General features: G+C 32.2%; 1 protein-coding gene across 3 annotated transcripts; it reads right to left on the bottom strand.

Annotated features, from left to right (window-relative positions):
- Positions 1-2,242: 2,242 nt before the first annotated feature.
- LOC140841515 (homeobox-leucine zipper protein HAT7-like) lies at positions 2,243-12,765 on the bottom strand. Of its 3 annotated transcripts, none has more exons than XM_073209003.1 (5): positions 12,465-12,765; positions 12,028-12,087; positions 4,485-4,577; positions 4,000-4,385; positions 2,243-3,836 (listed from the first exon to the last, which is right to left on the bottom strand). In XM_073209003.1, the coding sequence occupies exons 3-5, from the start codon at positions 4,555-4,557 to the stop codon at positions 3,474-3,476; spliced, it is 822 nt and encodes a 273-aa protein (XP_073065104.1). In that variant the 5' UTR covers positions 4,558-4,577; positions 12,028-12,087; positions 12,465-12,765; the 3' UTR covers positions 2,243-3,473. The 3 variants fall into 3 exon arrangements, with proteins under 3 accessions (XP_073065104.1, XP_073065103.1, XP_073065105.1); XM_073209002.1 differs by having other exon boundaries at positions 12,028-12,096; positions 12,470-12,765; XM_073209004.1 differs by lacking the exons at positions 12,028-12,087; positions 12,465-12,765 and adding an exon at positions 4,660-4,712.

Below are 12,765 nucleotides of genomic sequence, written 5' to 3'. Positions count from 1 at the left end.
CAAGATAATTCTCACCGTTTCAAAATGAGCTACCCGAGAAAATGTTTCTTTGAAATCAATGCCATATTGTTGTGCATATCCTTTCGCCACTAGCTGGGTTTATGCTTTTGTATGCTACCAATTGCACCAATTTTATTTTGAATACTCATTTCTTTATTTTGAATACCCATTTCAGACCAATTGCAATTTTTCTTCCGGTATATCCACCATCTCCCATGTCTCATTCTTTTTAATTGACGTTGTTCTTCCATCATTTCGCTCTGCATTTTTTTCTCAGCTGCTTATACATAGAAAATAGGATCCGAAACAGTAAGAGCAAAATGACATGATTCATATATATCATTTAAAGATCTAAATCTTCTTAGCGGTATCTAATCCGAAGAGCTTTGACATTGCGATGTGCGATGAGAATTTGATGATGTTGAAGATGATGAAATTGGTGAAGTCGTAGAAGAACTAGTTGATGAATTCGTTGAAGTTGGCTCTTGAATTTCTTTTGAAGGTATTTCATTGATCCAAGGAACATGTTTCCGCACTTTCTCAACAATCCCAACTTGTATTTTCATCAAATACTACATCTCTTCTCACCAAAAAATTTCTATTAAGAGGGTTATGTAATCTATGTGTCATAGATTGAGTATAATAACCAATAAAAATGCAATTTTCAAATTTCTCATGCAGTTTTTGATGAACTTGAGAATTCACCAAAATGACTGCAGACAGTATTGTGCCACACCAAGCTTCAAATGGAGTTCGATTCATGTCAACCTTTGTGGGAGGTATATTCAATAAATATATTGATGTTGCCACAGCTTCAGCTCAAAAATCATTTGAAAGCCATTTTGCATGCAACAAACTTCTTTTCATCTCTACAACAATTTAATTATTCTGTTTGGCAACACCGTTTTTCTATGGAGTGCAAGGAATTGTCAACTGCCTATGAATGTCATTTACTTCACACAAAAAAATCAAATTCTTCCCCCATATCCGTGCAAAAAAATTTGATGCTCTACTCTATTTTTTTTCCCTTCCAATTTTAGCTTTAAAGTGTTTGAATTTCTGGGATGTTTCTGACTTGTTTTTCAAAAAATAAACAAAACCCATGCGAATTTAATCAATAGTAAAATCAATAAATAACGACTGCCACCAAAAGATTAGGTCTGCATAGGCCCACATATCTCAGCGGGAATTAATTGAATTTTGAAGCTCTCCAAACCTTTTCAACAAAAAATGACCTTTTGGTTGTTTTCCATATATGCACCCTTCACATAATTTGATAAAACCAATATTAGGCAATCCAAGAACCATAACTTTATCACTTAATAATTTGAGGTCTTTGACATTGAGATGCCCATATCGCAAATGCCATAAGATTGAGTCATGTTTTTCACCGGCAACAAGCACAAGATTCTCCATGCGTGAGACTTCCAATGGAGACATTTTGTTTGACGTCATGTTAATGGTGATCAACGTATTTCTGTAATTCTTTTCCCTAATGATACATGCACCATTTCAAAAGAAATAGAATAACCACAAGCCATTAATTGTCTCACACTAAGCAAATTATATCTGAAGTCAGGTACAAACTGAACATTGTACAGTAACTTTACTTTACCATGGGTGGTTTCAATGCTTACTATACCTTTCCCTTCAACTTGCATATCTTTGATATTCCCAAGCCAAACATTCACCTTTTGTGTCTCATCTAGTTCTTTAAGCATGGATTTTGTGCCCGCCGCCATATTGTTTGAGCAACCACTATCTACAAACCACATACCACTTGAATTATTGTCAGTATTAGAATGAGCCATAAAAAGCTTACTTTTCTCTTCATTATTTGATGCGTAATTCACTTGTTGGTCTTTGTTTGGACAATAAGCTTTTACATGCCCATATCCCTTGCACTGATAGCACTGAACGTCATTCTTGTTGTTTCTTTGCTCACTGGTGTACCTTTATTGCCAATCAAGTATACCTCTACCAAGACCTCGACCTCGACCACGACCATGAAATCCTCCTCTCTCACGACCTCTAGTTGTTTAAAGTTCAATTTCTCCAAATTTTGAGACTATCTCCTTCACTTGAAATGTTTTTTCTACATTTTTTTTCAAGTGACCTATTAATTATTGACTCACGGGCTTGCAAAGACCCCATTAGTTCATCAAATGAAAAAAATAGACAAATCCTTAGATTCTTCTATTGCAACGAAAACATGATCAAATTTTGGAGTTAAAATTCTCAATACATTTTCAATGATGGTATGTTTAGTGATCTTCTAACCATAAGATCGCATTTGATTGACTATTGCCATTGCTCTTGACAAAAAAATCAGCGATTGATTCTCCATTGTTCATGATCAAGGTTTCAAACTCGTGTCGAAGTGATTGTAGCCGCACGACGATGACTTTTGAATCACCTTGAAATTCTTCATGTAGAATTGACCATGCTTGCTTTGATAGGTTCACATATATATGTGATTCTTGTGAAGATGCAGTCATGAACTGCCTGCTAAATAATCACCAATGCCTTTGAATCTTTCTTCATGTTATTCCTCAACCTGCTTTCTTCATTAAGATTGGTAAACCCATGTTCTACCAAGTCTCAAAGATCTTGTGATTTGAGTAGAGTCTTCAAACGGATACTCCAGAGTTCATAGCCTTCTCCTTTAAAAATTGGAATAAGTTGTGCAACACCCATTGCAAATTACCGTTGGCCATGAACGTTTCTCTCAAAGTGTATTTCTCAACTCACGTGTTTTAACTCCACTTTCTCTCAAACCTGTCTCTGATGCCACAAATGTTGAGGAAGAAGTATATAGATGGCAGAAAACGAAGGAAAGGAAATGAGGAAAATTACACACTGGTATTCACGTGAAAATCATTTACTTCTCAAATGAAAATATGATATACATATGTTATTTATAGAAAAAAGCATAAAACAAATATTTCAACCACTAAATCACTAATATCATGATCTCATTATGAAATCCACTAAATCTTAATCAAATTGACTAAACAGTGACAAATAAATTCAATAAATTTTGACTCATTCCTCGATAGCAAGACACGTCTCTTTTCAGCGAGTCTTTTCTTGTACAGTATAAATTGCCAACTAGAAAGATTTCGATAATTTCAAAGTTAAATTTGGAGCAGGAAGGGAACTTGTTTCTCTATGCAGATTATGGCCCATGACAGATCAGTATCGACCCTACTGATGTATGACAGATTTTGTTTTATATTTTGCATGTAACATGTATCTTATTATTATATACATTGATGCATGATTGGATCATGATATGATACAGTGATCAGATCATATTAATATATTTGAATGACAGCCACCAAAATATATAATTATAAGTATATTGTAACAAGAAGAAGAAGAAAAGGAAAAAATAATAAACAGTGTGAAATTAAAAAAACTTTTGGCAATGTTGACTTCTGACTTTCACATGGCGCAGCAGATCAAGAAATTTATTGATAGTTCTGTTGTTGTTCGTGCCATGGCCAAAACTCTTGGCTTTCCTCGATATTTCCAAACATGTTGAAGATTTGGTGGTTCGATGAAGGGGGGTGATGATCATTGTTTATCTTGTGATTATGGAAGTAATCGGGTAGATTCGGTGCTGAAATCTCCATCGGTGACGGGAAAATGACTACGTTTTTGTTTTTGTTGTTGTTGATACGAGTGTACAATGTGTTGTCTGCTGATGTTGCGTTGAGGTTAACTTCATTATAACTGTTGTCACTTCCATTACTCCAACAGGCTTCGTTTTCTTTGTTCAAGTTAATGGCAGTCGAGACATTATGGTGTTCTTTGCTTTTCAAGGCGAATAACTGCAATAAAACAGTAATAACTAATTTTAATTACCAACTTGATTTCATTATCTTGACCAACAGTTAAAGATCATATGGTTTTGATCACAGTATGACAATTGAAAGTTACTAACCAAATTCGTTAAATCAAACTTTGACAAGTTAAAAAGAAAAGGGAAAGAACCTGTGATTGAAGTTTCTTGTTTTGAGACTTGAGGGCATGGTTATCCGATTTGAGTGCTTCCAATTGTCTCTTCAAGACATCATAGTCCTTCTCCAACTGCTTAGTCTTCCAACGGGCCCTCCTGTTCTGGAACCAAATCGCGACCTGCCTGGGTTGCAGTCCCAAAGCCCGAGCCAACCTCATTTTCCTCTCGGGCTCAAGTTTGTTACCCAATTCAAAGCTCTTCTCTAAGGCCCTCACCTGTTCCAGGTTCAGCCTCCTCTTCTTTTCTCCCAGCATCTGTGACCCGTCGTCCGAAACGTCGTCGTCGGGCTGCGAATCCTCGTCTCGATCGAGCCCGGAAAACGACATGGATCTCCTCATGAAGAACTGGGGTATGCCTGAAACTGGAATTTCCCGAGAATTATATTCGAAACGCACGAAATTTACATGAATATGTTTTCCTTTTCTCCTTTATTAACAAAATAAGATGTGTAATCAGTTACCATGGAAGCTGTCTTGTGGAGCACAGGATGAAGCTGAAGGCAAATGAGCGCCATCTACGGGATTTCTGAACATGGATTCTATCTATCTGATTGCTGGAACAAATATATGATGTAAAAGTTTCTTGAAATATAAGGAAAAAATGAGAAGGGTTTGGATTAAATTTAACATTCATACACGGAATTTGAGAAGAAATTATGGAGATGGAATATGGGATATCTGCCAAGGTGAGATATATAATCTATGTTCGAGAACTGAATGGGGAAGTGATATTTATTGCTTCGAGATTCGAAATTTCTACTCAAATCACAGCTCCAAATAATTATTAAAAAAAATCGGTTTTTATCTTTATTTACTGGGAGCTAGTTTGAGTTAATATCCAAATCGAAGTCAAATTTTTTATTTATTTAATTTAAAGATTTATATATATATAATATGATTGGAAATTAATGATTGATGCCCATTTTTTTAAATTGGAAATGGACAGAAAATATATAGACTTGTTTCACTATCAATCACCTTTCAACATCATCGATCCTCCCCAGTTTCTTCTACAGTGGTGCCTACGTGTTCTCATTCTCACCAAAATTATGGAAAAAAAGACTTGGAAATACTGAGAATTAATGTGTGACGAGATATGTAATGATATAATTATTTTTGAATTATTTTTAAAGTGATTCTATAAATAGATCTTTCAATTTGTAAAAAAGATATATGTTTGAGTGGAGAAAATTTTATAAAAATGTGTAGTTTAATATATTTTGTGGGTTTGAGATTTTATTTTACCGTAATTTTTTTTTTACATGTTATCAACACGAAACTCTAAGATTATTCTTCATATTTTTCCAACTCCAAAACACAAGAAAAATGTAGCAATATTCAAAAGTAATAATATTTATTTTACTAATTATTTATTTTTATTGTGTATATATTTAATATATAATATAATGTTATCATATAAGAGGAGTTTATGACACCTCATTGTAATAAGTGATGTGATTATATTATTACACTATTTATATATATTTGTTGTGTTAATGTTAATTTATTTTTATTATATATATTTAATATATAATATCATGTTATTATATAAAAAGAATTTACTCATTATAATAACATGATGTGATTATATTATTACATTGTTTATATATTTTTATTTTTTATATAATAATTATATATATATATATTTGAATAATGTCACAATATTATATAAAAGGAGTCACTGGCACCTCATTATAATAATGTGATGTGATATACATAATTATTTAAACATCACTAACATTATATACATCATATTATTACCATAAAATTATGCATATACATACATTTATTTTTTTAAGATTATGTATATGTATAAATGGCCATAAACGGCTAGTTTGCCTTATAATATGATTTCACAAACACATTCAATCACTTCAAACTTACTCTTCCTCGCTAAAAATTTTTCTTCATCAATTTTTCGAAGAAGAAGAAGATGATTCTTTCAAGGTTATTTTGTATAATTATTTTGGTTATTATATTCATTAGTCTTGTAGTTATCGGAAAATATCCGCCTCACATTTTTTCTTTATTTTTAGGTATGCTTATACTTATAATTTAGTTGTTACTTTGTATTATCATATTAATATATTTAGAACTTAACTAATAAAACGCATTGTTATTTTTTTTCCTAGTACCACAATGTCAAATTTGACAAAGCTCGAATTCGTTGCACTTGATATTACGGGAAAAAATTATATGTCATGGACTCTCGATGCAGAAATACATCTTGAGTCATATTAGGTCTAAATGAGACCATTAAAGAAAATGGTATCTCATCATCATAAGCAAATGCAAAAACTGTGATATTTTTGTGTCGACATCTTGATGAATGATTAAAATGTGAATATCTCATTGAAAAAGATCTCACGATTTTGTGAAATGATTAAAGAAAAGATTTGAACATATAAGGGAAGTTATATTTCTGACCGTCCGGGATGAATGAAATACGTTAAGATTCCAAAATTTTAAAAAAGTGAGTGATTACAACTCGTAATGTAACGAATAATCTCACAAATAAAATTTTGTGAACATGAGGTTAGAGAATCGGAAATGCTTGAATTTTTTTTATCATTCTCACGCATCAAATATAACTCTACAATAACAATATAGATGCGTGGATTTGTGAGATATTCTGAATTTATCGCATGTCTTCTTGTGACGGAAAAGAAAAACGAGCTGCTAATAAGAAATTATCAGTCTCGATACACTTGATCAACAGCATTTCCAGAAGTAAATGTCGTAAATAAAAATGAATTTAAACCTGGAAACCAAAATCAAAGTCATAGACAAGGTTTTGGTCGAGTTCGAAATCGAGGTCGTGGTCGTGGTCGTGGATGTGGAAGTGGTCGTGGATGTGGTTGTGGTCGCGGCCGTGGTTTTGAAAACAATGGAGATAGTTACTTCTATAATTCTTCTCAAAAGAGCGTCACAAACCATCCACTAAAATGACATCATGAGAACATGAGTATTAATGAAAAATAACTCAAAACGATTTAAAATTTTTTGTTTTAGATGCGACACTCCAGGACATTGTTCTCGTATTTGTCGGGCCCACGAGCACATTTATAAGCTCTATAGAGAATCAATAAAGAGAAAATAAAGAGAGATCAACTTCACTGAACACAATGGCCATTTGAGTTATTCACTCATTTTGATGCTGCGGATTTTCTGAATGATTTCTCTGAAAATGATCAATATACTAGTGGAATAGAAATATAAGATATTTTATTTTTCATGTACTCATATGATAATGTTTTATTGTATAATTATGATATGTGTTATATTTTTCAATAAATTACATATGTATTGTCAGTAAATATTTTTCATTGCATATTTTTTGAAGTTCAAATATGAAAATACTATGAACAAAGCTAAACAAGGAACTAATCACATTGAAGTTTACATATCTGATAGTGGTATAACGTACACTATGATCCGAAATAAAATATTTTTCTTGGAACTAAAACCAACAAAAACAATGATTAATACAATATCAGGTCTTATAGACTTGATTAAAGGTTGTGGTAAAACACATTTTTTGTTACCTAATGGTACAAAATTTCTGATAAATGATGATTTGTATTCACCACAATCGAAAATAAATTTGTTGATTTTTAATGACATATATTCTCATGGGTCTGATACTCAGATAATAACTAAAGGAAATGATAAATATATGTGTCTTTCCACATATAAATCAGGAAAGAATTATGTAGTTGAAAAACAATCTATGCTCCCTACTGGATTGGATTTTACACATATAAGTCTAATCGAACCAAATATGGTAGTTGATAATTTTTCAATATTAATTAATTGACATGATCGATGAAGACATCCTGGTTCAATAATGACGCGAAGAATTATAGAAAATACACATGGCCATCAGCTGAAAGACCAGAAAATCTTTAAAAATAATAAGTTTTAAGACCACCACCAGCTAAAATCTAAACTAAATCACTCATGTTTCTTGATATTTGTGGGCCAATTCAGGGTGATATTTTTGGGGCAATTCATCCACCATGTGGACCATTTAGATATTTTATAGTATTGATCGATGTCTCGAGTTGCTGGTCACATGTATGTTTATTATCAACAAGGAATGTGGCATTTGCAAGATTACTTGCTCAAATAATGAAATTGTGGAATCAATTTCCCGTATATAATCAAGAAAATTATACTTGATAATGCAGGTGAATTTACTCCCCAGACTTTCAATGATTATTGTATGTCAATGGAAATAACTGTTGAACATCATGTTGCTCATGTACATACACAAAATGAATCATTGAGTAAATGTCTACATTGATTGCTAGACCAATGATTATGAAAACAAAACTCCCTATTTCTATATGGGGACATTCGATTCTACATGCTGCTGCATTGATTCGCATCAGACCAAGTGCATATCATAAATAGTTTTTATTGCAGCTTGCATTTGGTAAAGAATCAGACATTTCACATCTGAGAATTTTTTAATGTATGGTGTATGTGTCTATTACACCGCCTCAACGAACAAAAATTGGACCTTAAAGAAAGATCGGAATTTATATTGGTTATAATAGACCGTCAATCATTCGATATCTTGAGCATCAGAGAGACGATGTGTTTACAACAAATTTTGCTGATTGTCATTTTAATGAGAAAATATTCTCAATGTTAGGGAGATAAAAGAAACACATCGAAAATGAAATTACATGGTATATATCATCATTATTATATCTAGATCCAAATACTAAACAATATAAAAAGATGTACATCTAATTGTGTACTTGCAAAAAATAGTAAATCAAATGCCAGATGTATTTGCAGACACAAAAGAGGTAACTAAATCATATATACATGCTGAAAATATCCATGCTTGAATTGAAATTCCAACGAACAAATTGAAGATACTCATTATGTCATAAAACGATTGAAGCGCAGAAGGCCAATCAGTTCCAATGATAAAAATCCTCAAAAAAGAAAATGCATAGAAAAACACGGTGATCATAAAATAGAGAATGATATTCCGGCACAAACACATGATGATGAAAATGTTCTGTTAGAACCACAAACTGACAGAACCGTGAAATCTCTATCAATTATATTAATACTTGGAAAATATGGAACCTAAAATATATAAAAGAAATTAATGAGATATTTGTTACAATGTGGCATTTGACATCATAAATGACAATGGAGATCATGAACCAAAATATTTTGTGAATGTAAAAATCAAAAAGACTGGATAAAATAGAAAGATGTCATCCAAGTTGAATTGGATTCGTTAAATAAACGTAACGTTTTTAGACCTATAGTCCTTGCACCTAAATGTGTAAAACCTGTTTGGTACAAAAAGGTTTTTATTCGAAAGCGAAATGAGAAAAATGAAATAGTAAGATATAAAGCTCTACTTGTTGCACAAGGGTTTTCTCAAAGGCCTAGAATTTGATTATGAAGAAATGTATTTTTCCGTTATGGATGCAATTATGTCTCGGTATTTGATTAGTTTGGTGTATCTGAAAATTTAGAAATGTGTCTTATGGATGTTGTTACAGTTTACTTATATGAATCAAATCCAAAAAATGTTATTCTGTGAAATTACAAAGATCATTATATGTATTAAAGCAATCCAGCCGAATGTGGTATAATCGGCTAAGTGAACACTTAATGAAAAAGGGATATGTAAACAATTCAATATGTCATTGTGTTTCCATTAAGAAAAAAACATCCGAATACATAATTTTTGCTGTATATGTTGATGATTTAAACATCATTAGAACAAATATGAGAATTCAAGAAGTTGTGTTGTACTTGAAAGAAGAATTTGAAACGAAGTACTTTGAAAAAACAAAGTATTGTCAGTGTTTGAAAATTGAACAAAAAGAATGTGAAATATTTGTTCACGGTCAAATTATACAGAAAATGTCCTTAAAGGTTTTAATATGGATAAATCAAATCCATTAAGTACTCCAATAATTGTTAGATAATTAAACATAGAAAAAGATCAATTCCGTCTATGTGAAGATTGTGAAGTTATTCTTGGTCAAGAAGTACCACATCTGAGTGCTATTAGTATCCTTATGTATTTTGCAAATTGTACAAGAACTGATATACCTTTTGCTGTAAATTTATTGACAAGATTTAGCTCATATCTAACAAAGAGACATTGGAACGAAATTAAACATTTATTCCGTTATCTACGAGGAACGACAGACTTGAGACTTTTGTATTCAAAAGATACTAATCAAAGTATAATTGGTTATGCTGATGCTGGGTACTTATCTAATCCACAAGGCACGTTCCCAAACCGGATATATATATACTCATGGAGGCAATGCAATTTCTTGGCGTTCACAGAAACAAACATTCGTAACAATTTCATCAAATCACGCTGAGATTATTTCACTACATAAAGCAAGCCGTGAATGTGTGTGGCTAAAATCAATGACCCAACATAACCAAATCTCATGTGGATTAACATTTGACAAGAAGCCTGTGCCACTATATGAAGGTATGCTACATGTGTTACTCAAATGAAATAATGATACATAAAAAGCGATATAACTAAACATATTTCTCCTAAGTTCTTCGCATTCACCCAAGAGTTTGAGAAGAATAAAGATATTAATATTCGTTACATTCAATCAAGTGAAAACTAATCAGATCTCTTCACAAAGACACTTTATACGAAAATATTCAAAAAACATATATATATAATTGGGATGCGCAATCTACGAAATTTGTGAAGAATAATTCGTGTTAACATGAGGGGAAGTTTACGTGACTGCACTTTTTTTACCTTTACTATGGTTTTTATCCCAATGGATATTTCCTAGTAAGGTTTTTAACGAGACAATATAAAAACACGTAGTGAAAACAATCATTGTATCATGATTATCATCACAAGGAGGAGTGCCGAAATAAGAGTAAAAAATATTGAAAATCAGTATGTGATAATGTATGTAACAATGTAATTATTTTTGTATTATTTCAAAGAGATTTTATAAATAGGTCTCTCAATTTGTGAAGAAGATATATAATTGAGTGGAGAAAATTTTATAAAGTATTTATTTTAATAGAACCTTGTTTTTATTCATTTTTTAGGCTTAGGTGGTTAATCTTCTAAATTAATTTACTATCTTAAGAAGATACACACACACTGATATGCTACACACACTGTGTACACATATGCAAGCACTGATGATGTGATGAAATATAAAAAATTGCACTTGCAATATAAAAATGTCACGTCATCGATGCTAACACAAGTATCAATCCAAAATGTTGTTTATTAATATTCCTTTAGCATTTATTCAAATTAACAAGTCACTTACTTACACTAAGCGCTTTCTTATTAGTTTTACCAACTTAGCATTTCTGACCCGTTTTCCGTAAATCATGCAATTTTTCATATGGATTCCTTAAATCATTTTAAATGAACTAAAATATATTCATTAAAGTCATCAAGTTCGGATACAGTCGCACGGTTTGTTATGAGACGCGAAGTTGGCATCAGTCCGACCTTGCTAGTTCGACCCTAATCATCCTATACCTCCAAATGGTGGATGAGACAAAGACGACGGGTCATATCCCGCGTACCAAATGACGGTGTTTAAGTATCTAATCTCGTATTAATTAAAATTCTAACACTTTGTATTTCATCATCCGGGCTTATTAGGAAGTAATTCAAAATATATTCGAAATAAATTCTTAGAGTTTATTATTGTTTCGTCAAGTTTAAGCCTTTGTTTCTGATCATATTTTCACTAATTTTTACCTAAACTTTCCGAACCTTAATTATAAAGTCCTAATGTCTTTTATCCATCATTCCAACCTAAAAAAAAAAAATTAGTTAAATCCCAAAAAAAAAGAAAAAAGAAATAGTGGAACCCAAATTCGAAAGTCAAATTTGAAGGAACCAAAATTTCACAGGCGTCGTAGGCTATATATGCCGTCGGATTTATGACTCACTAAAGTAAAAACACGACAAAATTTTAAAGTTTGGGAAGTCGATTTTCTCACTTGAGATTTGATTAATATTTCCAACGCAGGCCTCGATCGCTCGCTCGATCGATTTCTTCACTGTTATGCCTGAATTTTCAAACCAAAAAATTAAATCAAATTAACACATCACTGACGAATGTAAAATCTGCAAAAATTGGGAAAAAACGATGATAACTTTGGTCAAACTTTTTTTTTTGTTACAACTAACTCTCTCCAGTGTATTTGAAAACACGTCAATATGATCAAGTACAATTATTTTTCAAAAATTAGTTTGACTGAGCTTATATTTTAAAATTTTCCATAAAGAAAAACATCCCAAATAACTCCATACTTACTACAAATAATGTTTAGCTCTTGATTTATTTACAGCCAACTCTACTGTTTCTTTTTGTGCTGTGGTTTCGATCTTTCTTACAACGCCACAAAAAAGTACAATAGATCAAAGCGCTAAAGACCTTACCTCTTCGCTATTTCAATTTCCTAGTCACACCACAGCTGTTGAACCTCGCCTAGATTTTTCCTCTCAGCAGCTAAGCGAATTCGATAGCGCTTGCGTATAACATCTTGCGACGATGTTAGGCTATTCGGATCGGCGAGGGATTAAGGATCAGGCCGAAATCAGGGATGTACGTAAATTCGTATTAAAATGATGAGAAGAATGCATTAACCCTAGTTGTTCTTCCTTCCTCCATTTCTTGAATCGGTGGTCTTTTATGGCTGTTTTGGAGTGCTAAGACGAGGATAAAACGTTAGTTC

Source organism: Primulina eburnea, chromosome 9 (assembly GCF_022965805.1).
Source record: "Primulina eburnea isolate SZY01 chromosome 9, ASM2296580v1, whole genome shotgun sequence".
In the NCBI taxonomy this organism is placed as follows: Eukaryota; Viridiplantae; Streptophyta; class Magnoliopsida; order Lamiales; family Gesneriaceae; genus Primulina; species Primulina eburnea.
This window is presented reverse-complemented; position numbering and strand designations above follow the sequence as displayed.